The following is a 20,579-nucleotide window of genomic DNA, read 5'->3' as shown; positions in this document are numbered from 1 at the left end:
GGGACACCGTCAGGGGAATGCTGCAGTCTTCTTCCCACACCGGGGAATGTCAAACAAATGCCGTGGGGGCCCTGTAAAAGAGCCCAAAAGTCCGTTCCAAGCAGGAGCTGCCGAATATGCGACCTAGCTCTGCATAGCCGCACCCGGAACATGAAACTATTTTTCAATGCAACAATTGACTTTGAATTATCAACAGACATGTACACCACATAATATTGTGGAGATGCCGGTGCTGGACTGGGTGGGCACAGTAAGAAGTCTCACAACACCAGGTTAAAATCCAACAGGTTTATTTGAAACCATAAGCTTTCGGAGTGCTGTTGCTTCATCAGGTGAAGTGGAGGCAGGTTCACAATCACAGCATACATAAGAGACACTCAATTGCAAGATCATTGGCAGCACGATAGCACAGTGGTTAGCACTGTTGCTTCACAGCTCCAGGGTCCCAGGTTTGATTCTCGGCTCGGGTCACTGTCTGTGCGGAATCTGCACGTTCTCCTCGTGTCTGTGTGGGTTTCCTCCGGGTGCTCCGGTTTCCTCCCACAGTCCAAAAACGTGCTGTTAGGTAATCTGGACATTCTGAATTCTTCCTCTGTTTACCCGAACAAGGGCCGGAATGTGGTGACTAGGGGCTTTTCACAGTAATTTCATTGCAGTGTTAATGTAAGCCTACTTATGACAATAAAGATTAATAAATTCAAAATTACAGATTGGAATATGAAGAATGGTTGGAATGTGAGTCTTTACAGGTAAACAAATCTTTCCAGGAACAGACAGTGCGAGTGGAGTGAGTGACCTTGATTACCTGTGATTACCTGTTGGACTTTAACCTGATGTTGTGAGACTTCTTACTCTGCTCACCACAAAATATTGCCACATGTGTGTGTACTTACCTGGCACAGTCGACACTGAAGCACTGCTCGTTGATTTAGCTGTTGAACTACTTTGTTCACTCAATTCACTTGATGCACCAGGATCGGATCTCTGGTTCCTAAACATCATAATAAATTTAAGAAAGTTAGTAATAAGCACTGTGTCTTCACAGAATTACTTCAAATCCTCAAAATGTAACCAGTTTGACAAATAATACTAATGTCAGTCTAAACCTCAAAGAAATATACACAACAGGTATCTACAATGGTCTTTCTTCAAGTAAAATCCAGCTTCGTAGGTGAAGCAAACTTAGAGTGTAAAACAAAACTTACCACAAGGTGATTGCTTGCCTAATCAGCCAACTGATTCACTGATTTCCAGGTACTTGGATACGAGAGGTATCTTTACAGTCAAGAATTAACTGCGATATATGGGCATGTTAACAACGACAAACCTTTCACAAGCAGTGGATCAGGTTTCAAACCCCAACACATTAAGTTTGAGGGGCAAGAGGAAAAAGGAAGGAAGAAAATAGAGTTCTTTCCCAACATGCACTTCTCTTTATTCAAATCATAGACCAGTTGAACCTGTTGTGTCTGCGCCAGCCCTGCCAGAGCAACTCAGCTGGTCCCAACTCCTCCCTTTTCCTGCAATCCTGAAATTATTTTCTCTGAAGATAATTATCCAATTCCCTTTAAAACGCCATGATTAACTTTGCCTTCACTATGCTCTCAGGCAGTGCATTCCAATATCAGAAAGTGCGGAGCAAGCAGGTTATATAATAACTTTTATATGTCTGAGGTAAGTACCATATTTTATTATATTATTATTATTTTTTTATAAAAAATTTAATTTAGTTGTTAGCCAGATCTTGGTAGAAAGTTACAGGAATGGCAGGGAAGGGAGTGCAATGTTCCTCCTGCAGGATGTTTGAGGTGAGGGATGCAGTTAGTGTCCCTGCTGATTTTACCTGCAGGAAGTGCTGCCATCTCCAGCTCCTCCAAGACCGAGTTAGGGAACTGGAGCTGGAGTTGGAAGAACTTCGGATCATTCGGGAGGCAGAAGGGGGTCATAGATAGCAGCTTCAGGGAATTAGTTACACCAAAGATTGGAGATAGGTGGGTAACTGTAAGAGGGACTGGGAAAAAGCAGTCAGTGCAGGGATCCCCTGCGGTCGTTCCCCTGAGAAACAAGTATACCGCTTTGGATACTTGTGGGGGGGACGACTTACCAGGGGTAAGCCATGGGGTACGGGCCTCTGGCACGGAGTCTGTCCCTGTTGCTCAGAAGGGAAGGGGGGAGAGGAGCAGAGCATTAGTAATTGGGGACTCTATAGTCAGGGGCACAGATAGGAGATTTTGTGGGAGCGCGAGAGACTCACGTTTGGTATGTTGCCTCCCAGGTGCAAGGGTACGTGATGTCTCGGATCGTGTTTTCCGGGTCCTTAGGGGGAGGGGGAGCAGCCCCAAGTCGTGGTCCACATTGGCACTAACGACATAGGTAGGAAAGGGGACAAGGATGTCAGGCAGGCTTTCAGGGAGCTAGGATGGAAGCTCAGAACTAGAACAAACAGAGTTGTTATCTCTGGGTTGTTGCCCGTGCCACGTGATAGTGAGATGAGGAATAGGGAGAGAGAGCATTTAAACACGTGGCTACAGGGATGGTGCAGGCGGGATGGATTCAGATTTCTGGATAACTGGGGCTTTTTCTGGGGAAGGTGGGACCTCTACAAACAGGATGGTCTACATCTGAACCTGAGGGGCACAAATATCCTGGGGGGGAGATTTGTTAGTGCTCTTTGGGGGGGTTTAAACTAATGCAGCAGGGGCATGGGAACCTGGATTGTAGTTTTAGGGTAAGGGAGAATGAGAGTATAGAGGTAAGGAGCACAGATTTGACGTTGCAGGAGGGGGCCAGTGTTCAGGTAGGTGGTTTGAAGTGTGTCTACTTCAATGCCAGGAGTATACGAAATAAGGTAGGGGAACTGGCAGCATGGGTTGGTACCTGGGACTTCGATGTTGTGGCCATTTCGGAGACATGGATAGAGCAGGGACAGGAATGGATGTTGCAGGTTCCGGGGTTTAGGTGTTTTAGTAAGCTCAGAGAAGGAGGCAAAAGAGGGGGAGGTGTGGCGCTGCTAGTCAAGAGCAGTATTACGGGGCGGAGAGGATGCTAGATGAGGACTCTTCTTCCGAGGTAGTATGGGCTGAAGTTAGAAACAGGAAAGGAGAGGTCATCCTGTTGGGAGTTTTTTATAGGCCTCCTAATAGTTCTAGGGATGTAGAGGAAAGGATGGCGAAGATGATTCTGGATAAGAGCGAAAGTAACAGGGTAGTTATTATGGGAGACTTTAACTTTCCAAATATTGACTGGAAAAGATATAGTTCGAGTACAATAGATGGGTCGTTTTTTGTACAGTGTGTGCAGGAGGGTTTCCTGAAACAATATGTTGACAGGCCAACAAGAGGCGAGGCCACGTTGGATTTGGTTTTGGATAATGAACCAGGCCAGGTGTTGGATTTGGAGGTAGGAGAGCACTTTGGGGACAGTGACCACAATTCGGTGACATTTACGTGAATGATGGAAAGGGATAAGTATACACCGCAGGGCAAGAGTTATAGCTGGGGGAAGGGCAATTATGATGCCATTAGACGTGACTTGGGGGGGATAAGGTGGAGAAGTAGGCTGCAAGTGTTGGGCACACTGGATAAGTGGGGCTTGTTCAAGGATCAGCTACTGCGTGTTCTTGATAAGTATGTACCGGTCAGACAGGGAGGAAGGCGTCGAGCGACGGAACCGTGGTTTACCAAGGAAGTGGAATCTCTTGTTAAGAGGAAGAAGGAGGCCTATGTGAAGATGAGGTGTGAAGTTTCGGTTGGGGCGATGGATAGTTACAAGGTAGCGAGGAAGGATCTAAAGAGAGAGCTAAGACGAGCAAGGAGGGGACATGAGAAGTATTTGGCAGGAAGGATCAAGGAAAACCCAAAAGCTTTCTATAGGTATATCAGGAATAAGCGAATGACTAGGGAAAGAGTAGGACCAGTCAAGGACAGGGATGGGAAATTGTGTGTGGAGTCTGAAGAGATAGGCGAGATACTAAATGAATATTTTTCGTCAGTATTCACTCAGGAAAAAGATAATGTTGTGGAGGAGAATGCTGAGCCCCAGGCTAATAGAATAGATGGCATTGAGGTACGTAGGGAAGAGGTGTTGGCAATTCTGGACAGGCTGAAAATAGATAAGTCCCCGGGACCTGATGGGATTTATCCTAGGATTCTCTGGGAGGCCAGGGAAGAGATTGCTGGACCTTTGGCTTTGATTTTTATGTCATCATTGGCTACAGGAATAGTGCCAGAGGACTGGAGGACAGCAAATGTGGTCCCTTTGTTCAAAAAGGGGAGCAGAGACAACCCCGGCAACTATAGACCGGTGAGCCTCACATCTGTAGTGGGTAAAGTCTTGGAGGGGATTATAAGAGACAAGATTTATAATCATCTAGATAGGAATAATATGATCAGGGATAGTCAGCATGGCTTTGTGAAGGGTAGGTCATGCCTCACAAGCCTTATTGAGTTCTTTGAGAAGGTGACTGAACAGGTAGATGAGGGTAGAGCAGTTGATGTGGTGTATATGGATTTCAGCAAAGCGTTTGATAAGGTTCCCCACGGTAGGCTATTGTAAAAAATACGGAGGCTGGGGATTGAGGGTGATTTAGAGATGTGGATCAGAAATTGGCTAGCTGAAAGAAGACAGAGGGTGGTGGTTGATGGGAAATGTTCAGAATGGAGTACAGTCACAAGTGGAGTACCACAAGGATCTGTTCTGGGGCCGTTGCTGTTTGTCATTTTTATCAATGACCAAGAGGAAGGCGCAGAAGGGTGGGTGAGTAAATTTGCAGACGATACTAAAGTCGGTGGTGTTGTCGATAGTGTGGAAGGATGTAGCAGGTTACAGAGGGATATAGGTAAGCTGCAGAGCTGGGCTGAGAGGTGGCAAATGGAGTTTAATGTAGAGAAGTGTGAGGTGATTCACTTTGGAAGGAATAACAGGAATGCGGAATATTTGGCGAATGGTAAAGTTCTTGGAAGTGTGGATGAGCAGAGGGATCTAGGTGTCCATGTACATAGGTCCCTGAAAGTTGCCACCCAGGTTGATAGGGTTGTGAAGAAGGCCTATGGAGTGTTGGCCTTTATTGGTAGAGGGATTGAGTTCCGGAGTCGGGAGGTCATGTTGCAGCTGTACAGAACTCTGGTACGGCCGCATTTGGAGTATTGCGTACAGTTCTGGTCACCGCATTATAGGAAGGACGTGGAGGCTTTGGAGCGGGTGCAGAGGAGATTTACCAGGATGTTGCCTGGTATGGAGGGAAAATCTTATGAGGAAAGGCTGACGGACTTGAGGTTGTTTTCGTTGGAGAGAAGAAGGTTAAGAGGAGACTTAATAGAGGCATACAAAATGATCAGGGGGTTGGATAGGGTGGACAGTGAGAGCCTTCTCCCACGGATGGATATGGCTGGCACGAGGGGACATAGCTTTAAACTGAGGGGTAATAGATATAGGACAGAGGTCAGAGGTAGGTTCTTTACGCAAAGAGTAGTGAGGCCGTGGAATGCCCTACCTGCTACAGTAGTGAACTCGCCAACATTGAGGGCATTTAAAAGTTTATTGGATAAACATATGGATGATAATGGCATAGTGTAGGTTAGATGGCTTTTGTTTCGGTGCAACATCGTGGGCCGAAGGGCCTGTACTGCGTTGTATTGTTCTATGTTCTATATGGGGATAAGCTAAATAATTTTTCAAAAATACAGGGCTGAGGAAACAGCAGAGGATGAGGAATAATTGGATAGCTCGAACAAAGTAATGGTACATACATATTGGGTTGAATGGCCTCCCTCTGTGCGACATCATTCGCTGATTCTAAGAAAATGGCTTGACCGAGTGATTATTCTGCCCATTATCAGCACAGCAGCTCTTACACAAGCAACGTACAGTTTAAAGATCTGACTGAAAATGCCAAACTTTGAGGCCCTTTTATGGCAACAAGCAGTCGCAAAGTTTTACCTTCCCCTTTTTAAAAAATCTTTTTATTCTTCACATTTTCAACATTTATCATCAAATAAACAACAAAAGAAAAACAAAAACAAAACACGATAACAATCCCCCAGACACAACAACCCCTTCAATATACAATCCAATACGTCCATTTGTGAATTCCAGGTAAAAGTTAACAAAATAGTAAAACGGTATACCCGCCCCTTGCCCCCCTCAACGTTCAATGGCAACAAGTTCCAGTTAGTGCATCATAAACAGTCCCCAAGAACTCAAACTTCACCTTCTCAAGGTTCAGACATTCAAGTAGGTCCCCCCGCAACGCCGAGGCACAGGGCAGAGACCGGTCACCACCCAACAGGACCCGCCACCAGGCAATCAGCGAGGCGAAGGCTAAAAACTGCCCTTGCACCCGCCTGCAGCTTGGGCCAGTCCAACACCCCGAAAATAGCCTCGAAGGGACCCAGTTCCAAGTCTACATGCAGTACCCTCGAGATGATGCTAAAGACCTCCCTCCAATATCGCTACAGCTTCAGACAGAACCAGAACATATGTACATGGTTTGCGGAGCCCCTCCCACACCGCTCATAGGCATCCTCCACTCCAAAGAATTAGCTCATCCTCACCTTCGTGAGGTGCGCCCTATATACGACCTTCAGCTTCATCAGTCCCAACCTCGCACATGAGGTTGAGGAGTTCACTCTTTGTAGCACCTCAAGCCACAAACCTTCCTTCATTATCTCCACCAGCTCTTCTTCCCACTTGGCCTTAATCCCTTCCATTGAGACCCCATCCTCCTCCAGAATCTTCCTGCAAATTGCCAAACCACTCCTTTCTCCAATCCTCCTGCCGTCAAAACCTCTTCCAACAAGGAGGGGCAGGCACTATCGGGACGTTCGGAACCTCCCTTGCTGCAAATTCTTGGAGCTGCATGTACTGCACGGCAGCACAGTGGGTAGCACTGTTGCTTCACAGCTCCAGGGTCCAAGATTGGATTCCCGGCTTGGGTCACTGTCTGTGTGGAGTCTGCACGTTCTCCCAGTGTCTGTGTGGGTTTCCTCCGGGCGCTCCGGTTTCCTCCCAAGTCACGAAAGACGTGCTGTTAGATAATTTCGACATTCTGAATTCTCCCTCTGTGTACCCGAACAGGCGCCGGAATGTGGCGACTAGGGGATTTTCATAGTAACTTCATTTGCAGTGTTAATGTAAGCCTACTTGTGACAGTGGGGGGGGGCAGATTACACTGCCGACGGAGGGGGGGGGATTTTTGAAATGGAGGAGGATTGATGACGGTAGTTGCCCAAAGGCGGGCCAGGGGAGGTGCGGGACATGGGCCGCTGACTGGCCCAGGAGAGGTTATGGTTGATCGGCAGGGGAGGGGGGCGGGGTGCCCCCACCCCGTCCAAGCTGGTCACGTGGAATGTTCGGGGACTGAATGGGCCAGTCAAAAGGGCCTGTGTGTTCGTGCACTCGAGGCAACTAAAGGTGGACGTGGCTATGTTGCAGAAGACACATCTGAAGGTGGGGGACCAGATTAGGTTAAGGAAGGGATGGGTTGGGCAGGTATTCCATTCGGGGTTAGGCTTTAAAACGAAGGGGCTGGCGATCTTGGTTAATAAGTGGGTGGCATTCAAGATGGGGAATATAGAAGCGGACCGGGGGGGGGCAATATGTTATGGTTAGTGGGAAACTTGAGGGAATGGCCATGGTATTGGTAAATATATATGCCCCGAACTGGGATGGCGTTGAGTTTGTTAGACGGGTGTTGGGGAAGATCCCGGACCTAGTTTCACATCAACTGATTATGGGGGGAGATTTCAACACGGTCCTGGATCCAAGGCTGGATCGGTCAAGTTCCAGGTCTGGGAAGGTATCAGCTATGGCAAAGGAGCTTTGGGGGTTTATGGAGCGCATGGGGGGGGGGGGGGTTTGATCCATGGAGATTTGGGAGGCCGAGGAGTAAGGAGTTTTCATTCTACTCCCATGTGCACAAGGTGCATTGCCGGATAGACTTTTTTGTGTTGGACAAAACGATGTTGGCTGAAGTGGTAGATGCTGAATATTCAGCAATAGCGGTGTCAGACCACGCCCCGAACTGGGTGGACCTGCAAGTTAGTAAAGATGTGGGGCTGTTAGCGGAGGAGAAGGCGTGTGAGCGGGTGAGGGAGGCCATTCGGGGTTATATAAAGATCAATGACACAGGTGGGTTTCGGCTGGGGCGGTGTGGGAGGCACTGAAGGTGGTTATTAGGGGGGAACTTGTCTCAATTCGAGCCCATAAGGAGAAGGCTGAGTGGGCGGAGTTGGACAAGCTGGTAGGTGAATTTCTACAGGTAGGTAGGAGGTATGCGGAGTCTCCGAACGATGGGCTTCTGAAGGAGCGTCAGAGCCCGCAGCTGGTATTTGGGCTCCTGTCCACAGGTAAGGAGGAGGGACAGCTGAGGGGGATGTCTGAATATGAGGAAAAAGCCAGCAGGATGTTGGCGCATCAGCTGAGGATCCGGGAGGCGGCGAGAGAGATTGGGAAAGTAAGAGATACAGCGGGGGGAGGTGATTCTGGATCTGGCGGAGGGGGAATGATGTGTTTCAGGATTTTTACAGTGGATTGTATAAATCGGAACCCCCAACCAGGGAGGAGGGTATGGAGCGATTTCTGGGAGGGCTGGAGTTCCCGAGGATAGATGAGAAGTTGGTGGAGGAGTATGAGCCCCAATTGGGCTTTGGGAGGTTACAGACGAGTTGGGGGCAATGCAATCGGGTAAGGCCCCGGGACCTGACGGATACCCGGTGGAGTTCTATAAAAAGTTTTCTGGGCTGTTGGGGCCGCTCCTGGTAAAGGCTTTCAATGAGTCAAAGGAGAGGGGAGCTGGAAGCCGGGTTGTGGGAGAAGGCCCTGAGGAGAGTTAATGCATCCTCGTCGTGTGCCAGGCTTAGCCTGATCCAGTTCAAGATGGTCCACAGGGCTCATCGGACTGTGGTCCAATGAGCAGGTTTTTTGAGGAGGTTGAGGACTGATGTGGGAGGTGAGGGGGAGGTCCTGCGAACCATGTACATATGTTTTGGGCGTGTCCGAGGCTGAGGGGATTCTGGCAGGGATTTTCAGATGCAATGTCAAAGGTTCTGGAAGGAAGGGTGACTCCGAGTCCAAAGATGGCAATATTTGGAGTGTCAGAAGATCCGGGAAGTGCGGGAATTGTATATGTTATTGTGGGGTTTTTGCGTGTGTTGGATTGCTCTGTTGTGTAGAATGTTAAAATTATAAATGACTCAATAAAATGTTTTCTAAAAAAAAGCCGACTTGTGACAATAAAGATTACTTTACTGAAACCCTTCCCTTTGCCCCATAGAACATACAGTGCAGAAGTGCAGAAGGAGGCCATTCAGCCCCTCGAGTCTGCACCAACCCACTTAAGCCCTCACTTCCACTCTATCCCCTAACCCTATAACCCCTCCTAACATTTTTGGTCACGAAGGGCAATTTATCATGGCCAATCCACCGAAACTGCACGTCTTTGGACTGTGGGAGGAAACCGGAGCACCCGGAGGAAACCCACCCAGACACGGGGAGAACGTGCAGACTCCACACAGTGACCCAGCAGGGAATCGAACCTGGGACCCTGGCGCTGTGAAGCCACAGTGCTATTCACTTGTGCTACCGTGCTGCCCCTTGTGCTACCATGCTGCCCCAGTCCATACTTCTCCCCAAACTCTTCCGACCTCGCAAAACATTCCCCAGGAACTTGTCTTTTAATTGTTTTACCTTTCTCTTGACATGCGACTGTTGTGCTTTTGATATCTCTGTGAATTATGTCGTTGCCGATCTTGCCATCCAAATTGCCTATCACCATGCCACTTATTTCTCCTCATTTCTGTAACTATACAAAACATTCTCAGTTATGCATCAATAATAAATAGCACTATGACTTCATCAATATTCACCGCCCGCCAGAATTACTCTCCAATATTTGATGATTTTACCCATTTGGAATGTAAAGACCATCTCCTCAATGATCAAGAAGTACATTGGATGTGGGTGTTTGTACAAGGCCAGCATTCCTAATTGTTTGAGAAAATGGTGGTGAGCTGTCTTCTTGAACCGCTGCCATCCATGTGGCGTAGGTATACCCACTGTTTAAAAGGAAGCTCCAGGATTTGTGCGGGTGGGAGGGTAAGAGGCTCAGAATGGAAATGTTGAACAGATAATAATTCTAAACAAAATGGGACTGAGTAAAGCAATAGTCAGAAATTATGCTTTAGATATCACAAGTAAAGAGATAATTGAAAGATGCCAAGAGATTAAAGCACGAGAGACAAAGAAAAAACATTAAAGCTGCAGGACAGGTTAGGGTGTGGTCGAAATAAACATTTTTTAATACAAATTGACAGGATAGAAGAAATAAATTGGGCTATTTGGAGGCAGAAATTCAATTCTGAAAGTTATGACATGGCAACTGTGGTGATGTGCATCACTGTAAATACATGTAAGCTCGACAGACACTAGAGGGAGCACCAGAAACATCATACACACACACACTCAACCAATAGATAAGTTAGATAGGAGGCGACCAATGGACAGTCAAGATACACAAGGAGGTGACACGACCACAGGGGGGCATTACACCAACCCATACATAAAGGACACCACACACATGATCAGCCCCTTTGGCCAGTGGAGACAGTCAGTGAGGAGAGGCACAGGGTTGATTCGTTATCACACCCACCACGTGGAAGACAGCAGCTGGTTAGTCAGTTTAGGTAACTACAATAGGATTAGCAGTAGTGTCGAACTCAAGTTATAAAAGTGTACATAGTGTAAATAAATGAGTTGAAGTTATTTACACGTCTCGACCTTCCTTGACAAATGCAACACAAGGAAGCCGCTTATGTTACAAAGGAAACATAACAAAACAGCAACCATTACTGAGAAATGGCTGCATGTTAGTCAAGACTGGGAACTAAACAGACCAGGTTGTAAGATCAGCAGGAAAGATATGGAAAATGATTGTGGGGAAGCCTTGCTGATTAAGGATGAAATCAATTCAGCCATAAGAAAGCATATAATGAGGCACAGGCAGGAGAGACTTTGGGGTAGAATTAAGGAACACAAAAGGACTTAAGACTAAATTGGGACTTGTGGAGAGACTCCCCTGGTAGCAGCTGTGAAGCAGTAGATTGTCAGAGATCAACCAAGCATCAGCAAAGGTAGTGTTTTCAATGGGGGATTTAAATTTTCATATATTAGGTTAAGTGGAGGAGCACATCAAAAAGGTAGTGAATTTTGTGAGTGCGTCTGGGATAGTTTTCTGCAGGAATATATCCTAGAGCAGTGTTGTCCAATAAGCTCACCATTTGCCGTGTGTAACAAATCAGCTACAAACGCGTGTTGAATTGATGTTGTTCATTTTTAGAATCACACAAGACTATGTTAAAGTTACAGCAGTGGGTTCAAGTACAAGTATCACCTACTGGAGCTCTATTTGTTGCCAATCTCAATTGAGCAAAGAAGGAACTCCCTTCTGCAAATGCCAATTGATGTGAGGGAGAAATTAGAGAATGTGAAAGCTAGCTAGAAATATAAAAAGAGTTAAAAAGGAAAAGAGTAACTAAAGGACCCATTAGAGTCTGGGGAATTAATAATGGGAAATTAAGAAAAGGTGGTTGCTTTGAACAGATATTTTTCTGCCCTAACTGTAGCATCTGACATCTAGATGACATCTAGAACATGGAACATAGAACATTACAGCGCAGTACATGCCCTTCGGCCCTCGATGTTGCGCCGACCTGTGAAACCACTCTAAAGCCCATCTACACTATTCCCTTATTGTCCATATGTCTATTCAATGATCATTTGAATGTCAGAAATACTTGTAAATCAGGAGATGAAAGGGAGGAAGGAACTTAAGATCATTACAATCACCAGGGCAAGAGTATTAGAATTAAAGGCTGACACGTCACCAAGACCTGATGGACTTCATCCTAGGTCCTAGCAAGTGGCTGCATGAGTAGATGATGCATTGGTTGTAATTTTCCAAAAGTGCTTGGATTCTGGAAAGGTCACATCAGATTGGAAAATAACTCCTCTATTCAAGAAAGGAGGGAGGCAGAAAACAGAATCTATTATTAAGGAGGTTATAGCAGGACAGTAAGAAAATCTAAATGCAATCAGGCAGATTTGGGGGTTGGCAACTTGTAACTAGTGGAGAGCCACAGGGATCATGGCTCAGGCTTCAACTATTTGCAATTTATATTAATGACTTGGATTAAGGGACGGAAGGTATGATTACTAAATTTGCTGAAGACACAAAGATAGGTAGGAGAGTAAATCGTGAGGACATATTAGAGTTTACAAAGGGATTTAGATAGGTTAAGTCAATAGGCAAGAAAAATGGCAGATGGGAGTACAATTTGGGAAAATGTGAACTTGACAGGGAGAATAGAAAACTAACATTATTTAAATGGAGAAGATTGCAGAACTATGTGGTACAGAGGAATCTGGGTGTTCTGGTACACAAATCGCAAAAGGTTGGCACACGGCTACAGCAAATTATTTGGAAGATACATGGAAGATTGTCATTTATGGCAAGGGGAATGGATAGAAAAATAAAGAATAAAAGCAAAATACTGTGGATGCTGGAAATCTGAAATAAAAACAGAAAATGCATGATAAACTCAACAGATCTGGCAATATCTGCAGAGAGAGAAACAGAGTTAACGTTTCGAGTTCAGATGACTTCTTCAGGACTGAAGAAGGGTAGAGATGTGATGGATTATATAGTTGGGAGGTGGTAGAGAAGTTGGAGCAGAATAGGTTAAGAACGGTCATAGCTGAGGAGAGATTTGACAAAGATGACATGGACACTAGTCAAAGGAGTATTTGTAGCAGCACAAAGGACTAAAGAACATGCCAATTGTGGCAGAAAGGCAGAATGTGTTAACAGGAGAACAAAGGTCAGCGCTCAGTGAAAGCAAAACTAAAGAACAAGTGATGGTACATTGGGACAAATGAAGAAAACAAAAAAAGGGGTTGAGATGGAGAAGAAAGTTCACAGACTAAAGTTGTTGAACTCAATATTGAGTCCTGAGGGATGTAACCTGCCTAATCGGAAGATTAGGTGTTCCTCCAGTTTGCTTTGGGCATCACTAGAACATTGCAGCAGGCCAAGGCTCAACATGTAGGCATGAGGGTAAGATGGTGAGTTGAAATATTAAGTGAAATGCTTGCGGAGTGAGCGAAGGTGCTCCGCAAACCAGTTACCCAGTCTGCGTTTAGTCTCCCAATAAGGCAACATGGCGGCAGTGGTTGCCTCACAGCGCCAGGGACCCGGGTTCAATTCTGGCCTTGGGTGACTGTCTGTGTGGAGTTTGCACATCCCTCCGTATGTGTGGGTTTCCTCCGGGTGTCCCGGTTTCTTCCCATAGTCCAAAGATGTGCAGTTTAGGAGGGTTGGCCATGATACATGGCAACTTAGTGTCCAAAAGGTTAGATGGGGTTACTGGGTTACGTGGATAGGGTGGGGGGCGTGGGCCTAGATAGGGTGCTCTTTCAGAGGGTCTTGGTGCGCCAAATGCCTCCGTCTGCACTGTAGTAATTCTATGAAATTTCTCTGAAATATAGAGGAGCAGCAAATACAATAGACCAAATTGAAGGAAGTGCAAGTGAAATGCTGCTTCACCTGAAAGGAGTTTTTTTGGGCCAGAGACACCGAGAAGTCACCATAATCACCACCATAATCCCAGCCAAGCTCATATCAAAGCTTCAAAACCTAGGACTTGGCTCCCCACTCTGCAACTGGATCCTCAATTTTCTGACCAACAGACCACAATCAGTAAGAATGAACAACAACACCTCCTCCACAATAGTCCTCAACACCAGCACCCCGCAAGGCTGCATACTTAGCCCCCTACTCTACTCCCTGTACACACACGACTGCGTGGCAAAACTTGGTTCCAACTCCATCTACACGTTTGCTGACGATACGACCATAGTGGGCCAGATCTCGAATAACGATGAGTCCGAATACAGGAGGGAGATAGAGAACCTAGTGGAGTGGTGTAGTGACAACAATCTCTCCCTCAATGCCAGCAAAACTAAAGAGCTGGTAATTGACTTCAAGAAGCAAAGTACTGTGCACATCCCTGTCAGCATCAACGGGGCCGAGGTGGAGATGGTTAGCAGTTTCAAATTCCTAGGGGTGCACATCTCCAAAAATCTGTCCCGGTCCACCCACATCGACGCTACCACCAAGAAAGCACAATAGCGCCTATACTTCCTCAGGAAACTAAGGAAATTCGGCTTGTCCACATTGACTCTTGCCAACTTTTACAGATGCACCATAGAAAGCATCCTATCAGGCTGCATCACAGCCTGGTATGGCAACTGCTCGGGCCAGGACCGCAAGAAACTTCAGAGAATCGTGAACACCGCCCAGTCCATCACACAAACCTGCCTCCCATCCATTGACTCCATCTACACCTCCCGCTGCCTGGGGAAAGCGGGCAGTATAATCAAAGATCCCTCCCACCCGGCTTACTCATTCTTCCAACTTCTTCCATCGGGCAGGAGATACAGAAGTCTGAGAACACGCGCAGACTCAAAACAGCTTCTTCCCCACTGTCACCAGACTCCTAAATGATCCTCTTATGGACTGACTTCATTAACACTTACACCCTGTATGCTTCAACCGATGCCAATGCTTATGTAGTGACATTGTATATGTTGCGTTGCCCTATTATGTATTTTCTTTTATTCCCTTTTCTTCCATGTACTTAATGATCTGTTGAGCTGCTCGCAGAAAAATACTTTTCACTGTACCTCGGTACACGTGACAATAAACAAATCCAATCCAAGAAGGGAGCTGGTAAAAGGGCAGTTGTTGCACCTCTTGTGATTGCATGGGAAGGTTCAACACCTACCTCTTTATCAACCAACCAGCATTCTCCAGTGACCACTCTCTCCCTGACACTCTGGTCCACCCCTCCTTCTCTCCAACCCTTCATCCCCTTCCTACAGCACCTTAATTTTAAATGAGTGATAAATGTTTGATCGCAAACACTATTAAAGGATGTGGCGCAAAGTTGGGAATACAGAATTTGGTTGCTAATTAGCCATGATCTTTTTGAACACTGGTGCCTTACAGCACCAAGGACCCAGGTTTGTTCCGGCCTTGTGTGCCGGTCTGTGTGGAGTTTGCACTTTCTCCCCGTCTGCATGGGTTTCCTGCGGTTGCTCCCACAGTCCAAAGATGTACAGGTTAGGTGGACTGGTATGATCAATGCGCAAGGTTATGGAGATAGGGCCTAGGTACAGTGCTCTTTCGGAGGGTCAGTGCAGACTCGATGGGCCGAATGGCCTCATTCTACATGTAGTGATTCTATAATTCATGGACCTCCTCCATGTTTCTGAGTTATTTTTGTCATTTAATCTGTCCTGCCCTGAACCCGATCACAGATCTTCTCTTTTGGGTCCCCCCTCCCCCTCCCCCTTTCACTTGCTCAAAAACGATTATGTTTCTAATTTTTCCCGGTTCCCACATAAAGGACTCTTTCTCTCTAATTATCTGTCTAATGATGCTGCCAGACCTGCTGACTATTCCCAGCATTTTCTATGTTTATTGTAGATTTCTAGAATCTGGGTACTGCCCTTCCTTCAGCTGTCTAATGCCGCAGTCACACCTGCCGGACGGTGCCTTTCTTTCACCGTCACTGTCTCACCTGCTTCGTTTGACAGTGATCACCCACCATCAGCTTCCCAAGTCACAAGTACCGCTTCCACTTCCGGGTGAACGACCCGCAACTGCTGACGAGAAAGCGTTCAGGCTCGACGCTTGTGACCGCTGTGCGCTTGCTCGACGCGTGTGAACGATATGCGCGCGCTCGACGCTTGTGACCGCCGTGCGCATGTCCTGAGAGGCAACATGGAATCCATAATTGAAACAGAAAGTGCTGGAAATAGTCAGCCTGGCAGCATCTGTGGGCAGAGAAATAGCGTTTACATTGCAGGTCTGTGACCTTTTGTTAGAGCTGAGAAAGCGGCGAGAGATTAAATAACAAGAGGTTTGGGGCTGAATCTGCTGAGTGCCAAAGAACAAAGAAATGTACAGCACAGGAACAGGCCCTTCGGCCCTCCAAGCCCGTGCCGACCATGCTGCCCGACTAAACTACAATCTTCTACACTTCCTGGGTCCGTATCCTTCTATTCCCATCCTATTCATATATTTGTCAAGATGCCCCTTAAATGTCCCTATCGTCCCTGCTTCCACTACCTCCTCCGGTAGCGAGTTCCAGGCACCCACTACCCTCTGCGTAAAAAACTTGCCTCCTACATCTACTCTAAACTTTGCCCCTCTCACCCTAAACCTATGCCCCCTAGTAATTGACCCCTCTACCCTGGGGAAAAGCCTCTGACTATCCACTCTGTCTATGCCCCTCATAATTTTGTATACCTCTATCAGGTCGCCCCTCAACCTCCTTCGTTCCAGTGAGAACAAACCGAGTTTATTCAATCGCTCCTCATAGCTTATGCCCTCCATACCAGGCAACATTCTGGTAAATCTCTTCTGCACCCTCTCTAAAGCCTCCACATCCTTCTGGTAGTGTGGCGACCAGAATTGAACACTATACTCCAAGTGTGGCCTAACTAAGGTTCTATACAGCTGCAACATGACTTGCCAATTCTTATACTCAATGCCCCGGCCAATGAAGGCAAGCATGCCGTATGCCTTCTTGACTACCTTCTCCACCTGTGTAGCCCCTTTCAGTGATCTGTGGACCTGTACTCCTAGATCTCTTTGACTTTCAATACTCTTGAGGGTTCTACCATTCACTGTATATTCCCTACCTGCATTAGCCCTTCCAAAATGCATTACCTCACATTTGTCCAGGTTAAACTCCATCTGCCATCTCTCCGCCCAAGTCTCCAGACAATCTAAATCCTGCTGTATCCTCAGACAGTCCTCATCGCTATCCGCAATTCCACCAACCTTTGTGTCGTCTGCAAACTTACTAATCAGACCAGTTACATTTTCCTCCAAATCATTTATATATACTACAAAGAGCAAAGGTCCCAGCACTGATCCCTGTGGAACACCACTGGTCACAGCCCTCCAATTAGAAAAGCATCCCTCCATTGCTACCCTCTGCCTTCTATGGCCTAGCCAGTTCTGTATCCACCTTGCCAGTTCACCCCTGATCCCGTGTGACTTCACCTTTTGTACTAGTCTACCATGAGGGACCTTGTCAAAGGCCTTACTGAAGTCCATATAGACAACATCTACTGCCCTACCTGCATCAATCATCTTAGTGACCTCCTCGAAAAACTCTATCAAGTTAGCCGGATTGAAATTTCCCAGGCATTTCCCATGCAATGTGTTCCTTGTGTTGGGACTTCCGAGCTGTTCCTCAGCCCATCTTCCAGGGTACAATCATGGTGCAAAGCCAAGGGGGGTGCTAATAGGATAAGTAAAGATGCAAAAAATGTGTCTAGAGGAAGTGTGAGCGGTAGGGGAGCTGCTGCTGAAAGCAAAGGAAAAAGAGAAAATAAAATCTGATGTCACCCTAATATTGATGAATCCTTGTATGTTCTCAATGAAAGGACCGATTCCATGCGATGGTAAAAGTTCACTTTTGACTTTAATGTTGGGCAGTGTGGTTGACGATACACAATTTCTGACACTTCGATGAAACAATTCGGCCAACTGGCAAGTACAAAACGTAATAAACTTAGAAGATGTTAGAGTTGATTTAACGAAGAAAGCACATGGCAGAGGAGCATAGGTCAAGGACAGGCTTAGAGAGAGGGGACGAGGGAGAGGTAGGTGGTCCAAACAAAAGCTAACTTGCTGGGCACCTCTCTTTAAGGAGATGCTTATCTTTGGGTTAACCCTTGATTTGTCTCTTTGCCCGGATTGCCTAGCTAGATGTCCGTCAATTAGCTGATAAGGTTATCGGTATAGATTGGGTAGAATTTGCTTCAGGGTGATATCATTTCATTCAAGTTTGTACCTCTGTGTGTGCATCTTTTAAGGTATTGGAACGTGATCTCTTTAATGGTTTTGCCTGAGGAGATTGAAACTTGACTAATCTCTGTCTAGCACAGCTTCCCCTCGCTGGCTGTTTCTATGACTGCGAATGGCATTCTAGTATTAGTTGCATACCTTTTGTAAGATCAAATCAGACTGAATACACAAGCTTCTTAGTTTTGAAGACTACGTTTTCCCAGTTCAGAAATTTACTCAGAGTTTGTTCTTCAGTCAATGTCATGTGAGAGTACCTTTAAGAAATGGGTGTTTATAAATGGGTATGTATATAAATATCTGTAGTGAGAGTACCTTTAAGAAATGGGTGTTTATTACTGCAGTGATGTCAGAGAGTGGGTGAAGCTGGGCTGTCTGTCAGTTTTTTTACTTTGCTTTAGGCTTTTTGCTGCAGGGTGTGTTTGGTTTCATTTTCGTTTTGGAGAAGCTGCAATCACAGGCAGGATGTGTGTGAATCTCTGTAAGCTTATGAATGTCCATTTGCTGATTTCAACGTGGTAACTTCTCAGTAGTGAACTTAAATCTGAGGTGCTTCTGTTAAAAGGTGTTTTTAAGTCTTATGGATGTTAACAGGAAAGTAAGAATTACTTAGTGTTGTATTCTTTGGGGGTTGTATTTGAATTGATGGTTGCTAAGATGGTCACTGTATGTTGTAAAAAGGTTAACTTGAGTTCATAAAATAAACATTGTTTTGCTTTAAAAAATACTTTTCCATTTCTGCTGTACCACACCTGTAGAGTGGGCCGTATGCTCCCCATACCACAATCTATTAAAAGTTATGGGTCAGGTGAACTCCATGATACACTTTGGGGTTCTCTAAACCTTGGCCCATAACAAATTGAGATTTCTGCTGTAGCACACCTGTAGAGTGGGCCATGTGCTCCCCATACCACAATCTATTAAAAGTTGTGGGTCAGGTGAACTCCATGATACACTTTGGGGTTCTCTAAACCCTGGCCCATAACATCAATATCCTTTACTAAGGTAGCTGAGGCTTTCCTAATTAAAACATGATTCTTGATTGTAGGATTTCAACAAATCCCTCGAGTATCAAAACTTAGTTCTATTAACCAGCAAAGAAAAAATAAACAAAATGAGGGCAGAAGTTATGATCTATAATTATTGAACTCCGTGTTCAGTCCAAAATGTGCCTAATTGAAAGATGAGGTGCTGTCCACCAGCTTGCGCCGAACTCCATGAGAATGAAACAGGTAGCAGAGGACAAAACGGTCAGAGTGGGAGCAAGGTGGCTGGAAGAATTGCAAGCAAGAAGAACTTCAGACAAAGAACTGGTTTGCACTGAGTGCTGAATTTGGTGCATTTGAGTGCTATAGTGACAGTTTGGTGACTGAGGGAGTATAAGGGTTCATTTTTATCTAAAGTCTAGTCTTTTATTTAGTTAATTAACTTAAAAGTTGCTGTTTGGTTAAGAAGAAGGTTAATTTTCAATCAGCTTTAAACAAAGGTTCTACTTGTAGGTACTTGCTGGAGCTTGTTAATTAGTTAATTGGATTAGGCCAGTTTTCAGAGGCTAGATTCACAGTATAAAAGTGATCCACCTACAGTGCAGACTTTGTTTGCACTGAGTGCTGAATTTGGTTCATTTGAGTGCTATAGTGAGAGTTTGGTGACTGAGGGAGTGCTGAATTTGGTGCATTTGAGTGCTATAGTGAGAGTTTGGTGACTGAGGGAGTGCTGAATTTGGTGCATTTGAGTGCTATAGTGAGAGTTTGGTGACTGAGGGAGTGCTGAATTTGGTGCATTTGAGTGCTATAGTGAGAGTTTGGTGACTGAGGGAGTTAGGTGAGGAGGGAATAAGGTGCTCCTTTCATTTCATTTCCTACATTTCTGCAAAGAGCAAGAAGGGAGCCAGGAGTTTACAGAGAGTGCAGCTGACTGGGAGCAGAGTCGGAGGGCAGAGGTCCAGTTGGTCCACAGGGCAGCTATATTCTGTAAGGTAAGAGGGGATGGAGGCTAGGCCAGTTGCATGCTCCTGTAGGATGTGGGTGGTGAGGGATACCACCGGTGTCCCCGCTGACTATACCTGCGGGAAGTGCACCCAACTCCAGCTCCTCAAAGACCGTGTTAGGGAACTGGAGCTGAAGCTGGGTGAACTTCGGAACATTCGGGAGGCAGAGGGGGTGATAGAGAAGAGTTGCAGGGAGGTAACCACACCCAAGGTACAGGACAAGAGTAGCTGGGTTACAGTCAGTGGAAAGAAAACAAACAGGCAGGCAGTGCAGGGATCCCTCGTGGACGTTCCCCTTCAAAACAAGTATACCATTTTGGATGCTGTTGGGGGGATGACCTACCGGGGGAAAGCCCTAGCGGCCAGGTCTCTGACACTGAGTCTGGCTCTGGGGCTCAGAAGGGAAGGGGGGAGAATAGAAAAGCAATAGTAGTAGGAGATTCAATGGTTAGGGGAATAGATAGGAGATTCTGTGGTCGCGAGTGAGACTCCCGGAAGGTATGTTGCCTCCCGGGTGCCAGGGCCAGGTATGTCTCGGATCGTGTCTTCAGGATCCTTAAGGGGGAGGGGTAGCAGCCAGAAATCGTGGTGCACATTGGTACCAACGACGTAGGTAGGAAAAGGGGTTTGGAGGTAATAAACGAGTTTAGGGAG

At 46.2% G+C, this 20,579-nt stretch overlaps 2 protein-coding genes across 8 annotated transcripts in view; one reads left to right on the top strand and one right to left on the bottom strand.

Moving 5' to 3' along the window:
- LOC140398912 (DDB1- and CUL4-associated factor 4-like) overlaps positions 1 to 15,751 on the bottom strand; it is a 282,089-nt gene extending 266,338 nt beyond the window's left edge. For 2 of the 3 annotated variants that reach the window (XM_072487889.1, XM_072487908.1), the window contains exons 1-3: positions 15,636 to 15,751; positions 9,685 to 9,799; positions 894 to 991 (exon numbers count right to left, since the gene is read on the bottom strand). In XM_072487889.1, coding sequence (XP_072343990.1) covers positions 894 to 991; positions 9,685 to 9,791 — 205 coding nt within the window. In that variant the 5' untranslated portion in view covers positions 9,792 to 9,799; positions 15,636 to 15,751. Of the gene's footprint in view, positions 1 to 893; positions 992 to 1,205; positions 1,371 to 9,684; positions 9,800 to 15,635 lie in introns of those variants that run through there. The other variant, XM_072487899.1, reaches the window with a different exon arrangement.
- A 61-nt stretch (positions 15,752 to 15,812) lies between these two features.
- The window catches only part of LOC140398892 (uncharacterized), a 304,095-nt gene continuing 299,328 nt past the window's right edge, over positions 15,813 to 20,579 (top strand). For 3 of the 5 annotated variants that reach the window (XR_011937600.1, XM_072487868.1, XM_072487861.1), the window contains exon 1: positions 15,826 to 15,923. The gene's annotated coding sequence lies outside the window, so the exon portion shown is untranslated. Of the gene's footprint in view, positions 15,924 to 20,579 lie in introns of all 5 variants that reach the window. The other 2 variants (XR_011937599.1, XM_072487851.1) reach the window with 1 other exon arrangement.

Source organism: Scyliorhinus torazame, chromosome 2, assembly GCF_047496885.1.
Source record: "Scyliorhinus torazame isolate Kashiwa2021f chromosome 2, sScyTor2.1, whole genome shotgun sequence".
In the NCBI taxonomy this organism is placed as follows: domain Eukaryota; kingdom Metazoa; phylum Chordata; class Chondrichthyes; order Carcharhiniformes; family Scyliorhinidae; genus Scyliorhinus; species Scyliorhinus torazame.
Note: the sequence above shows the minus strand (reverse complement) of the source record. Positions and strands in the feature narration are given on the sequence as shown.